The sequence below is a fragment of the Uranotaenia lowii genome, chromosome 1 (assembly GCF_029784155.1).
Source record: "Uranotaenia lowii strain MFRU-FL chromosome 1, ASM2978415v1, whole genome shotgun sequence".
NCBI classification, from domain to species: domain Eukaryota; kingdom Metazoa; phylum Arthropoda; class Insecta; order Diptera; family Culicidae; genus Uranotaenia; species Uranotaenia lowii.
This window is the reverse complement of record NC_073691.1, coordinates 114946577-114970529: the sequence shown is the minus strand read 5'-3', so window position 1 is coordinate 114970529 and position 23953 is coordinate 114946577. Positions and strand designations below refer to the sequence as shown.

The 23953-nt window shown below is 40.9% G+C and overlaps 3 protein-coding genes across 3 annotated transcripts in view; 1 reads left to right on the top strand and 2 right to left on the bottom strand.

The window, feature by feature from the left end:
- Positions 1–16644, top strand: part of LOC129739088 (uncharacterized) — a 74014-nt gene extending 57370 nt beyond the window's left edge. Inside the window, exons 14-16 of the mRNA XM_055730483.1 lie at positions 5211–6348; positions 15805–15872; positions 16509–16644. Coding sequence (XP_055586458.1) covers positions 5211–6348; positions 15805–15872; positions 16509–16553 — 1251 coding nt within the window. The 3' untranslated portion in view covers positions 16554–16644. The remainder of the gene's footprint in view (positions 1–5210; positions 6349–15804; positions 15873–16508) is intronic.
- LOC129739089 (uncharacterized) lies at positions 7280–14070 on the bottom strand. The gene is made up of 2 exons (XM_055730485.1): positions 7665–14070; positions 7280–7564 (listed from the first exon to the last, which is right to left on the bottom strand). Exon 1 carries the CDS (start codon positions 13568–13570, stop codon positions 8195–8197), a length of 5376 nt encoding a protein of 1791 aa, XP_055586460.1. The 5' UTR covers positions 13571–14070; the 3' UTR covers positions 7280–7564; positions 7665–8194.
- Positions 16645–18170: 1526 nt separating the features above from the next.
- On the bottom strand, positions 18171–23873 carry LOC129739086 (beta-1,3-galactosyltransferase 5-like). The gene is made up of 3 exons (XM_055730480.1): positions 23572–23873; positions 18545–19627; positions 18171–18484 (listed from the first exon to the last, which is right to left on the bottom strand). The coding sequence occupies exons 2-3, from the start codon at positions 19602–19604 to the stop codon at positions 18213–18215; spliced, it is 1332 nt and encodes a 443-aa protein (XP_055586455.1). The 5' UTR covers positions 19605–19627; positions 23572–23873; the 3' UTR covers positions 18171–18212.
- Positions 23874–23953: the final 80 nt, after the last annotated feature.

The window sequence follows — 23953 nt, the reverse complement described above, 5'->3', positions numbered from 1 at the left end:
ACTTGCAATGGTGTCAAAATGACACCCTAATGCGGATGAGGGTTAAGGCCAAAAATATTAAGAAATGTTTAAAATTTTTGCCCCTAAATATATGCAGCAACATTGTCCATCTTTTGCGTTTACCTATTTGTTTCTGGAAAAAAACGTTGAAAAATTCAATTGAGTCAAAAAAAAAAAACAATTACTGTTTTTGATGTTTTAAGCCTGTTTTGCTAATTTGCATCAAAACAATAATTTTGAAGATGTTGAGATACGTTAAAATAACCATACATAGTGATTAAAGTTTTTCCGAAACATGAAATATGGTTTTGTAACAAACATTTAGTTATAGCCACTAATGTCGTTTGAATATTCTGCTATCAATGATCATTGATCATGCTTTATACTTCTGCTACCGCCGAGTTCAACCCTGGTTTAAGGCGTACGAATACATCGACGCGTATGAAGAGACTGCAACTGTGACGCCATTTTTAGTCAGTTCGAATTTCCCTGTGCGCAGCTTAAAACGTGAATAAAATAATTAATTTAGTTTAATTGAAAAGCGCGTTATTATTTCGTAAGAACATAACATTTGGCGACGAGAAGTGTCTCTGAGGAGAAAAATAGTGTTTTAAAGAAACAAACTATGTCTAATCCGGAAAACAGTGGATTCCATGGATACGCGGAAGCTTCAACGCAGGATGTGCTGAGGCAAATGGCGGAACAAAACACCCGTCTGCTGCTGTTACTGGAGAGACTAACAACATCAAATGCAACTCCAGCGGCCAATCAGTGTAGAAGTCCGGACCAGATAATCGAATCGCTGTCATCGGTTATTCGGGAATTTCACTACGACCCGGAAGCAGGCATCACGTTCGAACTTTGGTTCAACAAGTATGAAGATCTCTTCAGAGCGGATGGCAAGGATCTGGATGACGCTGCCAAAATACGCCTTCTAATGCGAAGCTTGAGCGTCCCGGTTCACGAAAAGTTCACAAACTATCTCTTGCCACGTCATCCACGCGATTTTTCATTCGGGCAAGTAATCGAAAAACTGAAAACGATATTCAGCGAAAAAAGGTCGCTTTTCAGTAAACGCTACGATTGCCTCCGCCTAATTAAAAACGATTCCGATGACTTCGTCACATACGCGGGTAACGTAAATCGTTTTTGTGAAGATTTTGATTTGGCAAATCTTACAATCGACCAATTCAAAGCACTAATTTTTGTCTGCGGTATGCAGTCGTCACAGGAAGCAGAAGTAAGAACGCGGCTTCTGGCGAAGCTCGAATCGGACACCAGTCGAGAAATCAACCTGGAAGCACTGGTAACAGAGTGCCACCGCATATCATCTCTCAAGCACGATACTGAGCTGGTTGAGAAGCAAGCATCCCCGTCAGTGCACGCTGTCCAAAAAGCCAAAATTACGCAACGACATTCAAAATCGTCTTCCCAAGCAGAATCAGCAGTTCCACGATCACCTTGTTGGCAGTGTGGGGCAATGCATTTTGTCAAAGATTGCTCCTACAAAAACCACACGTGTCAACAATGCAACCGCCAAGGCCACAAAGAAGGTTACTGTAATTGCTTCCGAACAACAGCAGACCCTTCTGGATCGACACGCAGAAAAGACAAACAGCCAACGCAATCCAGATTCATCCATAGTGTGAACCACATCGGCAACCGGCGGAAATACGTGAAGGTGACTGTGAACCACACTATTCTCAAACTCCAGATCGACAGTGGTTCCGATATTACTGTCATTTCTGAACAGTCCTGGAGGAAATGCGGTTCACCGACGCTCCAACCAACCCATCATCATGCAGGTACAGCTTCCGGCGACCCTCTTCCACTGATTGGCGAATTTGGATGTGCGCTGGCCATCGATGGTGAAGAAAAATTTGGAACCTGCTACGTTACATCAGTCAAGAACTTAAATCTTCTGGGATTGGACTACATGGACGCTTTCGATTTGTGGGACAAGCCACTTTCCAACGTTTGCAATCAGGTAAATTGTTCCAATTCAATTCCTTCAACCAACCGGTACCTCACCCGTTTTCCCGAAGTTTTCAGAGACGGCCTCGGACTTTGTGTGAAAACCAAGGTTAGACTTTATTTAAAACCTAACGCCCAACCTGTCTTCAAACAAAAGCGACCGGTACCCTTCAATGCTGTGCAAAGAGTTGACGAGGAGTTAGATCGCCTACAACAGCTGAACATCATAACACCAGTAGATTATGCTGACTGGGCGGCGCCAATCGTTTCCGTTCGGAAACCCGGTGGGAAGATTCGTGTCTGCGCCGATTATTCTACGGGACTCAATGCAATGTTAGAGCCACATCATTATCCCCTTCCAACACCAGACGACATTTTGGCAAAACTTTCCGGAAACAAGTTTTTCAGTATTATTGATCTGTCTGATGCTTACCTGCAAGTCGAGGTTGACGAAGAATCCAAAAAACTGTTGACCATCAACACTCATCGAGGGCTTTTCCAGTTCAACCGGTTGGCACCAGGAGTCAAATCAGCACCCGGAGCATTTCAACAATTGATGTCCAAAATGATTGCCGGTTTGGAAGGCGTAGATAACTTTCTCGACGATTTCATCGTGTACAGCAAAACGTTGACCGATCATATTAAACGCTTGGATTTATTGTTCTCCCGAATTCAAGAGTATGGGTTCCGGCTACGTCCAGAAAAATGCAGTTTCCACAAACCCGAAATCAAGTATTAAGGGTTTATTGTTAATGCCAACGGTATCAAGCCTGATCCGGAAAAAGTAGCTGCGATAGCGAACATGCCTGAGCCAACAGATTTAACTACCCTACGATCGTTTTTGGGAGCGGCAAACTTTTATGGAAGATTTGTCCCAGAAATCCATAGAATCAGACGTCCTCTCGATGAACTTCTTAAAAAAGATCGCAAATTCGTTTGGAGTAAGCAGTGTCAAGAAGCCTTCAACTCATTAAAAAAGGTTCTGCAGTCAGATTTACTTTTGACGCATTACAATCCGGAACTTCCTTTGATAGTGGCTGGAGATGCGTCGAAAACTGGTATAGGAGCTGTCGTTATGCATCGGTTTCCTGACGGGCAAATGAAAGCTGTTGCTCATGCATCGAGAACTCTGACAGATTCCGAACAGAACTATGGCCAAGTTGAAAAGGAAGCCCTAGCTTTAATTTTTGCAGTTACAAAATTTCGGCGTATGCTTCTGGGGCGAAAATTTAAACTCCAAACAGACCATCAACCGTTAATCAAAGTGTTTGGATCGAAAAAAGGTATTCCGCTACACACAGCTAACCGCCTTCAACGATGGGCACTTACATTACTCGCCTATGATTTTGAAGTGGAATATGTTTCGACGGACAAATTTGGCTACGCAGATTTCCTATCTCGACTAATAAGTAACCATCAGAAGCCTGACGAAGAATTCGTAATAGCTGCAGTTAATCTGAACCAGGAATTAAGCTCAACTTTACACGACCACATCGGAGCATTGCCGGTAACATTCAACATGATTAAATCGGCTACAGCAGATGATGCTATTCTCCAAGAAGTTCAACGCTACTTATCAGATGGTTGGCCATATGCTGACAAAATAGTCAATTCAAAAGTAAAAGCATATTTTGTTCGGCGTGAATCACTCTCTTCAGTCAACGGATGCTTGATGTTGGAAGATCGTGTCGTGATTCCAGAAAAGTTGAGTCAGCGCATTCTACATCAAATTCATAGAGGGCACCAAGGAATGGAACGCATGAAATCTATTGCTCGTGCAATTGTTTTTTGGCCCAACATCGATCAGGACATCGAAAATCTAGTTCGCCGCTGTTCTATTTGTGCCAGTGCATCTAAATCCCCCCCGCATTCTGAACCACAACCTTGGCCAAAAGCGGATGGTGCGTGGAAAAGAATTCACATCGACTACGCTGGACCAATTAATTCTTGGAACTACTTAGTAGTAGTAGACTCGTACACCAAATGGCCCGAGATTTTCCAAACGCAATCGACCACGGCAACAGCTACTGTGCGGTTCCTACATGAAACATTCGCGAGGTTTGGTGTACCAGAAACAATAGTGTCTGATAATGGTACACAGTTTTGCAGCAATGAATTCAGGACCATGTGTGAAAGGTTGGGAATCATCCATATCCGTATCGCCCCTTTCCACCCACAATCTAATGGGCAAGCGGAACGATTCGTCGACACTCTTAAACGTTCGCTGCAGAAAATCACGGAGGGAGAAGGTGTCCCCGCAATTGATGCTCTTCAAACATTTTTACAAGTGTACCGCTCAACACCGAGTGCAGTCCTTGATGGCAAGTCTCCTGCGGAAGGAATGCTTGGTCGTCCAATGCGTACTACTTTGGAATTGTTGAAACCTCCTAGTGTCCCGAAAAACATGAATAAAGTTCTGCCCTCCAAATATACAACTGGTTCCAAAGTGTATACCAAGGTTTACAAGAACTCGAACAAGTGGAAGTGGGTTCCTGGTGAAATCATTGAAGAAATAGGAAACGTCAATTTCAATGTGCTGTTGGATATACAGGTTGGGCGAAGGAAGTTAATTCGTACACATCTAAATCAACTTCGACCAAGGTTCGAGACTGCTCAAGCTGAGGATTCCGGAACTGCCACAAATTCCCCGTTGAACATCCTCAAGCATGACTTTCATTTGGACCATCTTATGCCCTTACAGCAGTCACAGCCGAACGATACCCATCAGCCCAAGGATGACTGTGGATCTGAGTCGGAATCAGATGAGTCCTTCCAATCAGCAGCAGAGTTGTCTATTCCACATCAATCAACTCCTGTTCCGTGTGAAACACCGAGATCAGCACGACCAACGAGGACTATCCGGCCACCACAGAGATTCAACGATTACATCATGGACTGAACTAAAGGGGGAGATGCTACCGCCGAGTTCAACCCTGGTTTAAGGCGTACGAATACATCGACGCGTATGAAGAGACTGCAACTGTGACGCCATTTTTAGTCAGTTCGAATTTCCCTGTGCGCAGCTTAAAACGTGAATAAATAATTAATTTAGTTTAATTGAAAAGCGCGTTATTATTTCGTAAGAACATAACAACTTCTTACCTCAGTAAGTATTTTAAAACTTTTTAGTGTTACAAAACAGCAACCCTTTCCAAAATATTCGAAAATGAATTAAAGAAGTGTCCAATGTTCCCCCAGTTTAGGAAGATACCTATCATACATTCTTCTCGTTTCAGATAAACCCTCAGATATTCACTGGAATACTCACAGTTGGATCTTTGATTTTGCTGAATGATCATAACACAATTACAACAATAAATAGTGTCCCACTGAATGACGTCGTTTTACAGACCAGCAACGAACATCAGACGATTTCAGAACCGATTGAGATTCGTGGTAATTTGATTCTATCTGGACCTACATCTGTACTGAGATGCAACAAGTTTGATGTTCTGAACATTTATAAAGCTAGTTTCCTGTTGAAAAATGATGAATTTGGCTTAGAGAATTTGGAACTTGTACGTCATAGTACTCTAAAACAAGGAACTGTCGTAGGCAATGCTTTAAATAGGCTATCGATACAACAAATTATGTTGCTCCGTCTTTCTTCAGTAGAAGATCTGTTGCCATTAGTCCCAAGAATTCAAGGACATCTTACATCATCGAGGCGAGCATTTTTGGAGACATCTTCTACCAGACCTATTATATATTCGGATTACAATAGAACCAACCAATCTCGACGAACTTCTGTCACCGACTCCAAAGAGGACAAGATTCAGAAAGTATTATACCAGGAAGGGTATATAAATGGATTGAGTATGGTGAATGTAACGGTTATGGTAAAAACCAAGGCAGAAAATTGGAGTTCTTCCAGCACCATGTTGAAAGGTTCATTACAGCAAATCGAATGGAAAGAACTGGGGTCAAACCACGAATTCCTGGTAGTTGTTGCAGTATTGAATCATACCAATCAGTTCCTTCTTCATATTCAAGTTTTCGAGCATGGTGCAGAACGTGCGCGCCAGAACATCAAAATACAAACCACGGCTTCGAATGTAGCTCTTATCAATGCAAATAACGCAATGCTTTTGGCTGTCTACGAATCGGCACTTCCAGAACACATGATTTCCGTTCCAAAAGTAAAGCTGTACGATTTGGACCGGAACACATTACAATTTTCGGCCCTGAAAACCTTGTCCGGCTACATCAGTGAGATTGTAGCGTTAGAGATACAAGAATCTCTTATGTATGCTGTTCTAGAGAGAAATTCTACAACATTGCCAATTTATCAAGTGAAAAATCGTAAAAGTTTTCTTTACCAAAAGCTTATTGCGAAAAATGACATTTCCAAGGTACAAATAAAATATGTAGCAGGTGAGTGAAATATTATAATCACAGACAAACAGACAGGACACTCTTAAGAAAATCCGGTCATTTCTTCGCAAAGCGATTACATTACCATCTGTTTCCGACATTGCTTACTAGTATCGACATGGTAGAATCAAACATTGAAGGTAACCATGAAGTTCTGATATTCATTACTAAAACGTAAACAAGCAGTTTGGATTTTTTTCACTAAGCTGTAGCAATAATGTTGGTTTTTGAGGAAATTTTTATAGTTTTAGTTGGGATTAGGTTTCTGAAAGTGATAAAACGACCTAATCCTTCCAAGTGGGGAATGTGATAGAGTATATAAAAAACAACGTATGTTGTTCAGTTTTATGTCAGTAGAACAGATTGCCGACCAGTGACAGAAACAATCAAACCAACGGATTTTAGACAACTTACTAGTTGCAGGACTCAAAATATCATTACCGCAAATGTTCCGGTTTTATTGAGATTTTTTTTTTTTTTTTGTTTCGATTATAGTCGTTTTACCATCTTTATGTCATTCGCGACTTTATCAACGTTGCAGTTGGCGGATCGTTATTGAAAAACTATCCGGTACAACTGTGTTCGATGTTTACTCTTGGGCTTGAACTCGCGGACATCGGCTCAGGAGACAACAGACTTGCCAACTGAGCTATATCACAAGCCCGGTTTTATTGAGAATGAATATAGCATTCAAAATACAAAACTCATCTGAAAAAATGTTGTACCTATTTATTTAAAAAAACTTCGCAATTTGGTATAGGTCTATAACAATAATGTTAAATTTCTTGAAAAGTTCGGTGGTTATTTCTAATACAACTCAAAAATATACAAGATTCTAATTCTTCTATTATGTATAAAAATAAAACACATTTTCTTGCTAAGCGCCGTAATGCGAGAGTATTCTTATTATTTCAATTGATGTGAGGTGAGATCCTTTACAAAATAAGTTTGTATTTTACTGCGGGCTTCTTTTTTAAACTAGTCATTTTATACATATTTCCGGTACTGTTTAAAATTAATGCAATTTAATTACTGTACTTTTCGGACCAATAAAAACGAAGAGACTGGAATGAGTCCATACAATATAATTTGTCTTGAGCACCCAGTTTCCATTTTCGGCCAGTTGAGCAATCGAAAAGCTATAGGGTATTATCCAAATCTTATCTCCATTGCTTCCAAAACGAGATGTTATCAACTTATACGCGGAAAGAAATTCCTGAAATGAAAATAGGAACATTTGTCTTGATTGCTGCTCCTGAACTTCAGTACATTATCCGAAAATAAAAGAATCATTATGATTCAAAAGAATGCCTTACAGCTTCGAACAGCTCCTGTTGCTCGGTTCGGTCTGTTTGTGTTCCAATGGGGTCAGATCTTGAGCACTAATTACAAAAATCTATAGACACTATAATTTCATATAGTCTGGCAAAGAGAATGACGGGAGCCAATCGAACTGTCATTCGCGGGAGCCAATCGAGCAAACTTTCTAAATATTGGAATATCATGGTTGAATTATTGTAATTCACTTAACTTTTTTGGCTTTTTAGTGACATTAACAAAAGTTTTTCAGCAGAATTTTCACTACTTTTTTCACCTATTGTTGGCGCTAGAACCGGGCCAACTACGGTCGGAATTGTTCAGTGGACTGTATGGGATCGGAATAGAGAAACACGCGGCGGATTTACAAAACACTACAAAACTGTATTTCTCTAAACGGGACAAATTTGCAGCAAGGACTGCTCGCGTCGGTGGTCGGACTAAAACTTAACTGTTTTTTCTTCTCTCTGGTTCAATATGCGATGCTTCGTCGTCGCTCGCATTTTCTCTCTCTCGTTCGGGCGTCTTGCTAGTTAGCGCTGGGGGTGTCCAAGCTGTTTCGGACGGAACATACTCCCCCCGGGATGGGCGGAGCCGCATCATATCCTCTTGAGTGTTGATTGTTGTCTTCAATTGGGAGCACCGAGACCTTGTTAATTGCTCGCCGGTAGACGGAGTTGCCACAAGCGACATCTATGGCACGGACCAGGCCATCTGGACCAGGGTAGACTTGGGTGATTCGGGCTCGTTTCCATTGAAGCGGCGGTTGGTTCCTGTCCTTCAACAAGACTATCATTCCAGGGCGAATATTTGGCATTTGCTTGATATTCTTCTTGCGTGGCTGCAGGCTGATCAGGTACTCGTTGGACCACGCTCGCCAGAAGTGATCTCTCATTTGCTTGAGGTGCTGCCATCGACTCAATCGGCCAGCGTTGACATCCTCTAACGACGGTTCCGGCAAAGCAGTAAGAGGGCGACCGATGAGGTAGTGTGAGGGGGTGACAACTTCGGGAGCTTCTGGGTCGTTCAGGACGGTGTACAATGGCCTCGAGTTAAGCACTGCCTCGATTGACGTGAGTATGGTGGCAAGTTCCTCAAACGTCAATTTGGCGTTACCAGCGATGCGCGTTAGGTGCGTCTTCATGCACTTGACTGCGGCTTCCCACAGTCCGCCGAACTCCGGGGCATTCGCAGGGATGAAATGCCACTCTATCTCTTTGGGTTGAGCGAAAAGTTGGATTTTCTTCAGGAAAACTTTGTCTTGGAATAGCTTGTAGAGTCGGTCGAATTCGCTACTTGCACCTCGGAAATTTGTCCCACAGTCGGAATGAATTTGTTGCACCATGCCGCGGCGACCGATGAATCGATCCAGTGCGGCCAGAAAGGCATCTGTGGACAAATCGGATACTGCCTCTAGATGCACAGCTTTGGTCGCCATGCACACAAATACTGCAACGTATGCTTTCGTCAATGTCGGTCGACGTCTTCCCTCCTTGATCCACAGCGGGCCGGCGTAATCCACACCGGTGATAGCAAATGGGGGCGATGGAATTACTCGTTGCTCAGGCAAATTCCCCATTAGCTGTGAAGGCGTCGTCGGATTCGTTCGGAAGCATTGGACGCATGATCGGATGACCTGTCTAACGGTTGACTTGGCGTTTAACAACCAGTATCTTTGGCGGATAGCTGCCAGCACACCAGCCTGTCCGGTGTGCAGGTGTTCTTCGTGCAGCGAACGGATTAACATTTTCGTAATTGGGCTATGGTTCGGCAAAATGATCGGATGTTTGGTTGCAAACGGTAAGTTGGAACGTTGGATTCGGCCTCCAACTCGGAGTAGGTCATCAACTAAAATTGGGTGAAGGTTCCCAATTCGGCGGCAAGGTTCGTCGGATTTCAATTTCCGGATGTCATCGGCTAGTTCTGTGTGCTGCGCCAACCAGATGATGGATCGGGTGGCTTGGCGTAGCTCGGAGATAGTGGGGTACGGCGACAGAACTAGTTCGGTACCTGCTTTATTCCTGCGATGGTTGTTCACGAACCTGTGCATGTACGCAACGATACGCTGGATTTTTCGGAAGCTGCTGTGTCTTGAGAATAATGCGAAGTCGTCCATACTAACGGCTGGAGCGGAAACTACCACAAGTTTGTACTCAGGTAATTGGTCTGACGGGATGTCTTCGACTTCGTAAGTTGCGGTTTCAGCGAGGCTCAAAAACTCTGGCCCATGCCACCATAGACTGTTGGAGCACAAGTCGTCTGGTAGCTGGCCACGGGACACAACATCGGCTGGATTTTCCTTGGAAGGCACGTAAGACCACTCATAACCCGCAGTAAGCTCTTGGATCTTGGTGATGCGGTTGCGGACGAAACTTTCGAGGCGCTCTGGCGGTCGTTTCATCCACGCTAGGAAGATTTGGCTGTCAGAGCGTAGGTGAACCTTGTCGATTTGCATTTTGAGAGCGGGTAGGATCTTGGGGATGAGACGAGCCAACAATAAAGCTGCACACAACTCCTTTCGTGGGATGGTGATGTCCTTTAGAGGAGCGATCTTGGATTTGCTGGCAAGGAGTCTCATCTTGGCGGTACCGTCTGGAAGCAGGCTGCGCAAATAGACATTTGCACCGTAGGCTATCATCGATGCATCGGCGAAACCTTGCACTTCGTACGATGTGGCTTCGTCGAACGTAACTCTTCTCGGGATGGTCAAACTGTTGAGGGTCGGCAAGGAACTAGCCAGTTGCAGCCAGCGGTTTCGGATGGTTTCGTCTTCGATGGGTTGATCCCAATCAACCTTGGCCTTCCACAGGTTCTGTACCAGCAACTTCGCCACGACTGTTACAGGTGCGATCAACCCAAGGGGGTCGTAGATTTTGGCGATGTTGGAGTAGATTGATCGTTTTGTTAAACACTCACTTATTTCACACTTTGGTTCGGCGATCAGCAACTCATCTTCTCTGGGGCTCCATTTTATGCCCAACACTTTTATAACACTGTTCGGGCGACACTCTTCGAGGCACACATCTTGTTCTTGAGAGTCTTTCGGGATAACGTTCAACAGCTCTTTGGAATTTGAGCACCACTTATGCACTGGAAAGCCTCCTCTGGCTAACATCTTCGTCAATTGTTTGAATGACTCTTCAGCCTCGGATAGAGTGTCGGCACCGGAAAGCACATCATCCACATAGAAATCTTCCTTTGCTATTCGTGCACCAATCGGGAACTCTGCTGCTTCGTCTTCGGCTAACTGCTTCACACATCGGACGGCTTGGAACGGAGCTGATCCTGTTCCGTAGGTCACTGTCGTCAACTCCAACACACGCAGTCGATCTCCTGGATTCTCCCTCCAAAATATTCGCTGGAAACTGGTATCACTTGGATCCACTTGCACCTGGCGGTACATCTTCGCTATGTCCGCTGTAAAGGCGAACTTGTGCTTGCGGAATCGGAGCATTATCGAGAAAAGGTCGTCTTGAATGGTTCCTCCCACTTGCAGTACATCGTTGAGTGACAGGGCTTTCGGTGACATTTTGGCGCTTGCATCAAACACAACTCGGCATTTGGTCGATGTACTACTGGGTCGAAGCACGGCGTGGTGAGGCATGTAATATCGTGGGTGGTTCGGAGGGTCATCTTTCTCATTCACTTCTTTGCAGTGCTTAAGCTTCTCATACTCACAAATGAATTGGACGTATTGATCTTTCAGCTCGGGATTTTTGTTTAAGCGCTGCTCAAGCATCATGTAGCGGGTGTAGGCTAATGCTCGGTTGTCGGAGAGTTGATCCTTGTTCAAACGAAATGGCAATTTAACAACGAATCGGCCTTCGTTGTTTCGTCGGTACGTCGAGCGGAAATGAGCTTCACATTCTTCGTGTTCTGTCGTGACGTTGGTGTCTGCAGGAATCTCTTCGAGTTCCCAAAAACGACAGATCGATTCTTCAGCATTGTCTAGCGAAGCTGCGTGGGAATAGCAGAGGTTTGCTTGGTTCGTCAGAGGTTCGTTGAGAACGCCAGAAACTATCCACCCTAGTTTCGTTTCTCGGAGTTCTGGAAGATCGTCGGCCAACTTAATGCATCCTGGTCGCATTAGTTGAAAGAATAGTTCGGCACCCACAAGCACATCGATCTTTCCAGGTTTGTGGAACTCCGGGTCGGCTAGTTGCACTCCAACGGGAATGTTCCAGTTGGTCACTTGGATATTCGAGGATGGTATTTCACCTGTCACGGTCGGAGTCACGAGGCACTCGATGGATTTCTTGAAGTCGGTGCATCGTGATTGGAGTTGAATCACCACTTTGCTTCGAGCCAATGTTTTGACGCCATTAATTCCTCGGATGGGCACTGTCACCTGTTGCAAGCGCAATCCTAATCGTTGGGCGAACTCTTCTCTGACGAAATTTACTTGAGACCCACAATCAAGCAGGATACGGCATGGTTGAAGCTGGTTTCGGACATCTACGGTGTTAACCATGGCGGTCAACAGGAAAACTGTTTTCGATGATTGGATGTGGTGTGTGAACCAAGCTGTGGCCGTAGTTTGCTCCTGCTTCTCCTTGAGCTCCTCGGGATGCGGTGTGGGTGCGCTGCTGCTTGCTGCCTCAAAGCTCTTCGTTGATTCGTTATGGAGCTGAGTGTGATGGCGCTTCCCACATTTCCGACAGGTTTTCTTCGATTGGCAGTCCCGAGAGCTGTGACCTTTTCTCAGACAGTTAAAGCACACCCCACTGGCCTTTACCTTCTCCATCCTCTTTTCGAAATCCAAGCTGCTGAGGATGTTGCACTGGAAGTTCATGTGCGGACCTTGGCAAAACTCGCAACATTCTTTCGGCGTGGAACTAGTTGAGGCAGCATGAACTTTGAGAGCTGGATACTTGGCGGTAATTGGTTGCGGCTTTTGCTTGAGAATTTGAGAACTTGTTGGATAACTTGCTTCACAATTTTCGAGGATTTGGCAGCGGCTTTTGAGGAAGGTAATCGTCGGTTCGTATTTCGGGAGTTCTCCTCGCTTCTGGTGGGATTCCCAAGCCTTTCTTGTATTTCGGTCAAGCGCACTGGTCACAAGGTACACTACCATCACTTCGGAAATACCCGTGAATTCTTGCTTCAGGTATTTTAGGCTCTCTACATGACGAGTGGATTCATCCAGCAGTCGTCGCAGCTCTTTGTGGGTTTCGGAACTCATTTTTTGCAGGGTGAGCAAGCCACGAATATGACTCTCGACAATGACCCTTTTGTTTTCGTATCGGTCAGTTAATATGTTCCACGCCTGCTCATAGTTACCTTCGGTGATCACCTTTGCATCCAGGGCTCCAGCAGCACTCTGGACGAGCGCCTTGTCAAGGTGATAGAGTTTTACCGCGTCGGAATCGTTCGATTTCTCCATTAAGTCTTGGAAAATCGCTTTGAACTTCGGCCAGTTCGAGTATTCACCATCGAAGGTTGGTATCGGTACCTTGAGTGGCTGCTGCTGCACGACAACTTGAGGTTGCGCCATTCGGGCACTGGCGGGGGTGGCATCATGCTCCATGATAAGCTCTTCGACTGCAGCGAACACCAGATTGAAGCACTCTTCGAATTTTGTGTACACTGTTTCGGCACGTTCCAATTCTTCTTCGGGCACTAGCTCCATCACCTTGCTATGGAAGCCACTATACTCCGTGTATGCGGCATCCAAATTTCTTCGGTAGGTCTTCAGCTGCGCATGGGGCACTTTATATTCAGCAGCACTTAAGGAATTTTGCACTCTCACGATCTTCTTATGCACCTGTTCACATTGGCGGTAAAGTGCAACCAGCTTTGGATCTTCGGATTCGCTTTTCCTTTCGTCCTCGTATCCGAAAAACTCGGATTCACTATTTTCGTTTACGCTAGGGACGATCCCCGGTGGCGTATGCAACAAAGACATTTTGTCGTTTCACTCGCGACGAAAATACAAGCGTTTTAACTTCAGTGTCTGAACGCTTCACACAAACAACGCGACGGAATTTCGGTTTTCCGATTTACACGCACAAACATGCGACGAGTTTCGATTGTCTTCTTCGCACGTACACACAAGCGACGGGACTTCGAAATGTCTACACACAAGCGACGATTGTGTTGTTCTGTACATCGAATTTCGAAAGCACAAACAAGCGACGGTTTGCTTTTTTTTTTCACACTATGTGTCGAATTGCGGAAAGCACAAACAAGCGACGGTTTGCTTTTTTCTGTGTGTGTGTCGAAAGACGGAAAGCACACTGGGCGACAAAGAGCAACGAAAAGAATGTTCTCTGGCCCACACGCACACAGCCACACGCGCGATGATTTGCAGTTTTCCTTGCTAAAATGGAAGCGGAATCTTTTTTCGGCACTAGATCCGGAATCGAACGGACCACTATGTTGGCGCTAGAACCGGGCCAACTACGGTCGGAATTGTTCAGTGGACTGTATGGGATCGGAATAGAGAAACACGCGGCGGATTTACAAAACACTACAAAACTGTATTTCTCTAAACGGGACAAATTTGCAGCAAGGACTGCTCGCGTCGGTGGTCGGACTAAAACTTAACTCTGTACCAACACGTGAAAAGGATCTATCTCCAAAAGTAAACAAAAACCATTTTCAGTACCTCGCGATAGGCCAACACTTGCACTACTTAATGGTAAAACCCTTTTGAGAAAATAATATTCCGTTACATTAAAAACTCAATTTGAGTAAAGGATCTATAAACATTCCTAAACCAGAACTGCCATTAAATGGATATACACCCTTTACTCCGAAACCATTTTTCGCTACTACTCCGCCAACAAACTCAAAATAATCAATTTAACTCTTCATTCAACATAAAAACATAGTTGCAAATGAATGCGAGCTTGTAACTTCAGCTAAAAATAAGAAAATAGCAAAGGGTGTATAAACAGGTTAGACAAAATGTTAGGTGAAGTAGGTTCTATCTACGATAGCGCGTTATTTTTTCATGAAAATTGATATTCCTCTATTCCAACATATACAGGATGCTTCTAAAAATCGTTTGTCTTTCATAAAAATCAAAAATTTCAAGTTATTTTTAATTAGCGATTTGAAATAGGTTGTATTTTTTTCAAACGCGTTTTTCTCAATACGCCATCATGGATATAGATCATTTTTGTGTGTTGGTAAATATTTGACACTTTATTCAAAATAAAAACATAGTTGCAAATGAACGCGAGCTTAAAACTAAAGCTAGAAATTAGAAAATAGCAAAGGGTGTATAAACAAGGGAGATAAAAAATTACGTGAGCTAGGTTCTATCTACGATAGCGCGTTGTTTTTACATGAAAATTGATATTCCTCTATTCCAACATATAGAGGATGCTCCTAAAAATCGTTAAGCTATCATAAAAATCAAAAATTTCAAGTAATTTTTAATTAGCGATTTAAAATAGGTTGTATTTTTTTCAAACGCGTTTTTCTCGATTCGCCATATATGGAGATAGATCCTTTTCACGTGTTTGTACAGAACTGTTTTTTCTTCTCTCTGGTTCAATATGCGATGCTTCGTCGTCGCTCGCATTTTCTCTCTCTCGTTCGGGCGTCTTGCTAGTTAGCGCTGGGGGTGTCCAAGCTGTTTCGGACGGAACACCTATACATCAAAATATATTTTTAAAAGGGATTTCGCGTTCAACTGACAAACATAGCAGGTAATTTAAGAATCTATTAAATAGAGAAACTATTTTTTATTTTGCAACTGTAGAGAGCTATGAAGAGCTTGAACATTTTCATATAGAATGCTCGATTGGCTCCGCGCGAATGACAGTTCGATTGGCTCCCGTCATTCTCTTTGCCAGACTATATGAAATTATAGTGTCTATACAAAAATTTTGAACAAAAAGCTTTCCGAATTAAAACTGAATGAAAACAAGTGAAAACCATAACATTAGCACCATGGAGACGCAAAAATACACAGCTACCATGGTGCAACAAATTCGTTTTTTCATTCTATTGATACCAGCGCCTCTGTTGTCGATATTGCCTAGCTTCATCAAATTTAGAGCAGTTTTGCGAAGAATGAAAACGGAGTGTCCCGCCTGTTTGTCTGTCCTATAATCGTTACTGAGGATTTGATCTGATTTTGAATTCATGTAATGTGATTACTTATTTTATAAATAAATACTTTTTCAGATACTCCATGTATCCTAATCACCACTGCCGATAAAATTTCCATCATTTATGTGCACAGTTCGTTAGAGGTAAGTTTTAGTGCATATACAATATTGTTGAACATCTTTAACTGTTCATATTCATTAACACGGGTATTTGAAAGAAATTATGAGATAACTGTTTGTTTCGGATAATTGGTGCATATAAATAATCTTAGTCATTTTTAGCCATCTGTTTAGTTTACAGATGATGGTTACACTCAATTCTTTGATGGAAGGATGTTCGAAATGTTTAAAGTGTTTAGGTTCTTACGCATTCTGAATAATCATCTGTGCCTTAATTTCATCTCTGGCTTAATAACTTTTTTTATTTCAACTCTAATCGAAATGCAGTCTTAGGATGAAATATTTGTCATAATTTAAGCTTTAAAATCGTATTAAAAAATCGACAGAAAGGGACCAAAGCTGTGACCAAAGTTATTGATAAAAAACTAGTTTTCAAGTTCTTCTCGATTTTTTTCTTCTCAATATCCCATCCTTACTAACTTCAGGATCGTTAGGCGACTCCTTCCCGTGGTTCGATCTGGCCCAAATTTGGCATGGGGCTTTGTACTAGGCCTAGGATCAATTTTAGCCTGAATCGCCTAGCTTTTTCAAAAGTCGGGTCATTTGGGTCACTTTAATATACATGTGTATAAAAGTTACTAATATACTATTTTTTTTCAGGGTTGGAAGGAGTATTCTTACGAAAGATTTGATGAAGCGAATTAATCGCTACCATTGTTAGATGTTTGTACGTTGATATATTTATTTAATTGTTGGCCGTTTATCTGTTATGGTATATTGAATAAAAAAAAGGTCTAATAAATCAGTGTGTTACTTATTCTGTTGGGAATGGTCTTAAATGACCAAAATTCAACAAAAAATGGATAGAAAGAATTAAGTTATTTTAAATAATGCAAACCCTTCTTCGCAACGCCCTTTGGAAACTTGCAATCAAATTTATCTGAATTTTGCGAAAATCCCAAAAACCAGTTGTCTGCTACGAACGCTACGAACGACCTTACCGATCTACAAGCGTACGGATCCACGAGGCACGTGGTGGCCGGAAATGCTCAGACCAAGTGCACCTCGTTTCGGCTGGGCCATACTTGGACCCACGATTGTGTGGTTATAGAACCTGGACAACTTGGTGAGTTTTACATATAGGTTTTATATTTAGCTTCAAAAACGTCTTACCTGAACTGATAAGTTCAATCCTCACGTTAGCTTAGCTTAGCATAGCTTAGTTGACTACTCATATCCACCTTAAATCATTGCTTAGATTTGACATTCACTCAAAACTTCAGATAACATATTTGATTAGACTTTATTGAACTCACGCAATTCAAATTCCATGATCGCTGGCGTGGCTAAGCAGAACAAGTTCTACCTCGCAAATAATTGCTACTCCGTGATTGATCGAGGCCATCAATTTTGCGCAAGAACCAAAAGAATGGTGCTTGGGACGGTCCTACGCCGTTTGGCCTAAAGTCATTTGGCATAAAGCCCTTTGGCATAACGTCGTTTGGCATAAAATCATTTGGCATAATAGCCGTTTGGCATAATGGCCATTTGGCATAATGGCTGTTTGGCATAATGGCCGTTGGGCATAATGGACGTTTGGCATAAAAATATAAAAAATCATAAGGTTACATAAAATGTTGCAAAAAATTAAAATACATAAGTTTTTTTTTTAAATTTACCGATTTTCTAAGTTAAATCAAATCCCTAGGAAGGCCCCGCGTTTCTAGGTTTACCCAAAGCTAGGGACAATACCCTAGCCCGGTCCGCAACGCGAAGCGTAAGAACCATAATTCATTTTAGTTCGAACGCGAAGCGTGAGGCTTCCTCGAAATTTTGATCCATCATTATATGCCAATTATGCCAAACGGCCATTATGCCAAACGGCTTTATGCCAAACGGCTTTATGCCAAACGGCTTTATGCCAAACGACTTTTATGCCAAACGGCTTTATGCCAAATGACTTTATGCCAATCGGTATACAATCGCTTGGGACTAGCAATTCATTCACAATGCACGAAACTCATGCTCTCCCATTGAAAATGATCAATAACGGCGCCGGCCACGTCCAAGTAGTCAATGAGGAATGAAGGAAGGATTGTTAGGATACTTCATAAGATCAATCAACAACCTTTTGTTCCTTTACATTCCAAACATTTATTTTGAAAATTTCGGAAACAAAGGTAGGTCAATATCATCAACTATCGAACCCGTCTATACGTCTGCGAATCTATTTTGAAATGTCCAAGGAATAGACCTTTGAAACTGCAAATAATAAAGTAATAGGAAATTTCGTTTACCAAACCAATAGAACAAGACAATGCATAGTTTGTATAAAAATATGGTTTTATGTAAACAAATCTACATTTATTTACATTGCACACTGGTATCCGCTAGTTTCTTCCATAAATCATATTGTTCGTTTGTTTTCACCATATGTATACTGATAGACTTTTTAATATTACATTGGTTGAATGCTATTCTTCTATTCAGAAATTCTTTAATGTTTATCCTATGAATGTTCAGCAGCTGTGCCACTATGCCAGTAGTGTAGACATCTTCCAGTTTGAGGTAAGTTTGAGATAACGATTTGTTGTATAAATCCACAACAATATCAGATGTCATCAGATACGCAGGACCTAGGTTAAACAAATGCTATTGATAATTCTACTAACATAAAAACAATTTGGTCATCTTACCAGTGGTAAATGGAGGAAATACTGGTGGGAAATATTGTTCCGGGCTCACATAGTACTTAGACTTTTTATTCCTAATTGGCTTCCATTTTTTGGCCAGGCGGCCGAATATCGTGCGTTTGTAACTCAAATGAGATTCTATGAACTGGAGTAACTTGGGAACGTTTATAAACATGTCGTCGTCGGTTTTCAGCAGATACGTTGCCTCCGGACAATGTACGCTTGTCCATTCGAGTAGAGAAATTGTTTTCAAAGTGAGATTCCTGTAGCTGTCTATGAAACTGCCACGTATCAGATCACTGTACATATAATTCTCAGCTGATAGTTGATCCTCAATTCTTTGATCCAGAGTGCGACCGAGTACGAATCCTATGGATATATCACGGCGAATGCCATAGTGTCCCCAGGATTGTCGAATAGACAATCGCTGTTCCCGGTGAGTTGGCGCAGAAGTAATCAGTATAAGCAAGTTAACATCCGTCCCTTTGTTGGGACAAATTATTTCGCTGCTTCCTAAATCGTTGATGTGTCCCCGCTCATAGATGTCCTTTGTTTTGATAACTTTTTCAACGGGGATCTCCTGAACGCTCGGTGTCACTGTCTTATTGGAATGGTTCTCTGGAGGGACTTGCTTGTTCGTCACAGCATCTGGCTGAGATTCAGCTACGTTTACTATCTTTTGTATATTTTCAATATCGGATTCAATCTTAATTGATGATTCGTTTGTGATTATATTTTCTTCACCTAGTTTTAGGAGTACTTTAGTGATATTACTAGTTGAACCACAGCCATTAGCTAAAAAGTTAAAAAATCCGCAATTTTTCCTCGGCGTCAGTTTGCTCGGTTTCAATCCTTGTACAGAGTTATTTGGCGATGAAAGTGATGCATACTTTTCTGTGCGGTTCAACCGCAGCTCGTGATACCGTCTTATTTCAATATCGTATTGACGACCATTTAAAGTCGAATAAAATATAATTGTTGCTAAAATAATAATTCCAAATACTAGATGCGTGATGCGAAAGTTAGCGTAGCACACTTTCCGTTGCAAAAATGGTCCAAACATTTTTTATGTGACTGGGATCCGACCTGAAAAATAAAAGTTTATTTATTTTGTACCCTTTTATCTGTAGACAACGAATAAAAATAAATAAATTCCCAGAGATTTTTCGATATGAGCGAAAATGACATGGATAGAAATCTAGTTTCAGGGAAAAAGGGAATTAATCCGTAACGATCCTCAATGATTACTAAGAAGCGATTTGGATAGATATTAATTCCGCTTTGAAGAACATTAAAAACAATTATGTTAAAATTTTTCCTTCGAAAATCAGTATTTAAAAACACGAGTATAGGGGGGAGGGGGATAATTATCAGCGTTGCGGAATTTCCATAGGGGGGTTTCGATTTGTGTCATACGTGGAGGGAGGGGTTGGGGTATGGGGTAAAACAAGTTTTTTTTTTGCGCTACGTAATTTATGAATGCTGCCCTTATAATAGACTCCATTCGGGCCCGAGGGAAGCCACCCACTAGCCCCAGCCAGCCACTGAACTAGATATAAGCACACAAATGTAATCAAACAGTATGGGGTTGGGTTCTTAAATTCTCAAGGTATGAGCAGTTTCAAATCAAGAATTCACGAAAAATTAGATTCAGTAAATACAGCAATATAACTTTTCTAGAAAAATAGCGGTTTATTGGTCTACGATTATACAGAGCGAGTGCTTAGCAAAAGATAAATATGTACACTCGAGTAAAACTGATCGAATTAAAAACCCGGATTGAAACAAACTTGACTTGTTTAATCGTGACAGCTGAGTCACGAACTTGCAAGCAGTCGACTCAGTCGAGCTACTCGACTGAAGTTCGACTCGACTCGACTACTGTAATACTAAAATGGCTCACTCGAGTAAAATTACTCGTGACTCGCGTTATGTAATAGGGCTCATATTCTGGGAAAAACATTTTTTTTTTTTTGGAAAACACTGTTTTCCTGTCGTTCGATGTCGAATCGTTATCGAAATTTGTACACTAAAAATCCTTTTTTGTGCCTATTTTCGAAAAGTTGTTTCACTTTTAAAATTTTTTCCTCGAAGATCAGATTTTTTACAAACGGTGAAAAAACTGTTTTTAACATGAAATTTATTGGATTGCTGCATATTGAGCGATGCTTTTTCAATCACAGAAAAATTCACAAATTCACAGATTTTAAAGCAAACTATGTCAAAGTTATAGTTTTTAATTTTTGTTTCTAGAATGTTTTTTACAGATTTCATGGATTTTCATGAATTGAATTTAAATGGCACTGGGATAGGCTGATCGAATCTAATTCATGAAAATCTTTTGACGAAAGTATGTCGTTCGCCTATTTTCAAGTAAAATGATTCAATTTATTGATGTTTGGCATGATTTTTTCATGTAATTTCTAAAAAAAGCATCACAGATAATCGTCACGAAATTTTTGGGTCGAATCACAGAATAAGAAATATTTCTTTTTGAAAATTCTTCATAAAACTTTATCTTTGCTTAAACCGAAAAGTAAATTATTTCACTAACGGACTCATAAATGCATGTGATCATCTTTACCCTTGTGATTTTTTTTTGTTTACTTTCCCGATCCGTTTTATGGATTTGAATTTGAGAGTGATAGTTAAATAATTAGAAAAAATGTAAACTGAACAAAAAAAACTTCAATGTCTATTACGTATTAACAATACATAAGAATGAATTTATGCTTTTACAAGAACACAATAAATACTTTATTTATTACTAGAAAAAAATAACAATCTGATTTGAGGCAAATGCAAATTCAAACAAGTTTTTTTTTTTTTTTTTTTTATGGCGTTTAAATAGCTCGGGGAGCTGACGCTGGAAATGAAAATTAGAATAGTTTGGAGAAGAAAATTTAAAGTTTAGAGAAGGCAGCGTAGAATAGTAAGCGATCTTGAGACGTTGGTTAAACCATCAAGCACTTCATTATATCCATGGAATATGGATAAAATGCAGTTCAAGATAATAAACCAACCCCTCCCGATACCAGTTGGAGGAAGGACATGGGCGGGTTCGAGACTGGCCTCTACATACTCCCCACGCATCTAACTACATTTAATTTTTGTGTTATTAAAGGAATCATTTTAACTTATCTTATATGTTTTTCCTTCCTTCGTCGTCGTCTGTTGAACGTCTGCTTCGTGTCTCCGCCCCAATTCCACTGGTATGTGTGATGGGTTTCGTGATAGTTGTCTCGGGGTCCAGTCATCATATGACTCCGAATCGTATGCGCAGGGGTATATGAAAATAAAAGAAAGAGAAAAGGAGAGGAAAGAGAAATATAAAGGAAGGAATTAGTTCTTGCATGAAGTAATTGAAGTGTTATTTGCTGTTTTTCCCTAATTTTTGCCTTTCATTTTCTAAATTTTGAAATTTTTGTTTTTCTTTTTAGAGTTTTTCCATTTCATTGCTAATCATACTATTTTACCAAAATATGGATGTGAGAGTTTGTTTTGCTTTTTGGAGCAAGCCTATTTCAAACTAATAAAAATTCTAGCTCAAATTAATAGTAGAAGTAAGCTACCTTATTCCTATCACAACATCACAAAATCATGAAAATTTACCAGAATATGGATATAAGAGCACATCTTACCGTACCCTACCTACCTCACATAGTTGAATGTTAAAATCCGTCATAATTTACAAAAAATCTACATAGGGGTTCTATTAAAATATACCGCATGCCTATTGTAAAATGCCCGAAATCAGTAATTAGGACTACCTACTCATTGTTATTCTTCAAAACCGTACATTCTAATATATACTTCCATAGATGAATTTCAAACTAAACCGAAAAACGTAAAGATTTGCTAAAAATGAATAATTAAATAAAAAGCAAAAAAACGTCTTACCAAATGAAATATAACATTTTCCAACAACAGCATTCCCATCCAATGAGCCTCTAGTTCTTGTAAAATGCTTGATTTAAGAATAAGCCAACGAAATTCATAAACCGCAAATACACACTTACTAGAGCATTGGGGAGGCGAATACCATAACCTTTACCTAACATCGTAATACTTTTCACACGTTTTCTCTATTTTTAATTCTACAAGACTAAACCATCTAACTACCTAACCAAACGAATTATGCCCTATTGAAAGTATCAACTTTTATTATGGTAAATTGTGATACTTTCACTACCAAATGTTGCGATTGTTCTGCGGAAGGGAGGGCAAGTGTTTCAACTCCCATTCATCTTATCAACATGGATCATGAAAAAAAAAATAGACATCTTTGAACCTACTGCTGAATTTAAACTAAATAAAGATGTCCAGCTCCTCTTCTAATTTAGGCCATATTATGACACCATGTTTAACAAGATTGTGTGTAACGACACTGTCAGGAAAATGATGGGTTGATCCATCATTTTCACAAACATACACACCGCAGCCGTTAACCCATTGCAACTTAGGGTACGGTTGCAACTTAGGGTACGGAACAATCTGATTTGAGGCAAATGCAAATTCAAACAAGTTAAATCCATATTTGATCAAGAATGCTGAAAGATCTTTTTTTTAAATTTGTATGGGCCAATATTAAATGATGATTTACAATCTATCATTAAAAAAGTGAAATAAATACAATTTGAGAAAAGCTTCGCACAAACATGTCTCGAGGGCCGCATGCGGCCCGCGGGCCACTGGTTGTTCATCCCTGATCTAACATTTTTTCTATTACAAGATTGAGTATCCTTTGCAAATTTTATAACGTTAAACTTCAATTACACATATATGGTATGATACAATGCTATAAAGCTTTTATATAGCTACCTCGAGAAACCTACGGATATTTTTTAACACATTAGAATTATTTTTCTCTCAAAGCAAATTCTAACGAATTCAACACTAATATCTAGAATGGTCGATTCTAATTATTATTCATAAAAACATTGACAACGTTGCAAGCTTGCGCTTCCTTATATCTAGGAAGAGCCATCTTCAAGGCCTTATACGTGTATTGTTGCGATCGCAAAACTTACGTGGACATTTGTTTTCAGTATATTGGAGGATAGCTGATCACTCCAAATTGTACGAATGATGATGGATAATCTTCAGCCAATGACCTCGTCAGCTTGAACATCGCGATGCACCCTACGACGCTTATAAACGTAATATTTTCGACGTAACACGCGCGACGGATGTTCAAATGTAATGCATTTTTCCACCTATCAAGCTGTTTTTAATATTTTTCGACATTTTTTACCGTCACAAAACGAAAATTTTGCAATAAACCCAAACAAATTTGGATACTGCTGTCTGCCACTTTTCACAAAACATTGACAACTGCTGGGATGGGTATGGATAAATAAGGTACGGTCAATGAATGTTGGTATGCATAGGTGTGCATGTGTTTGTTCATGG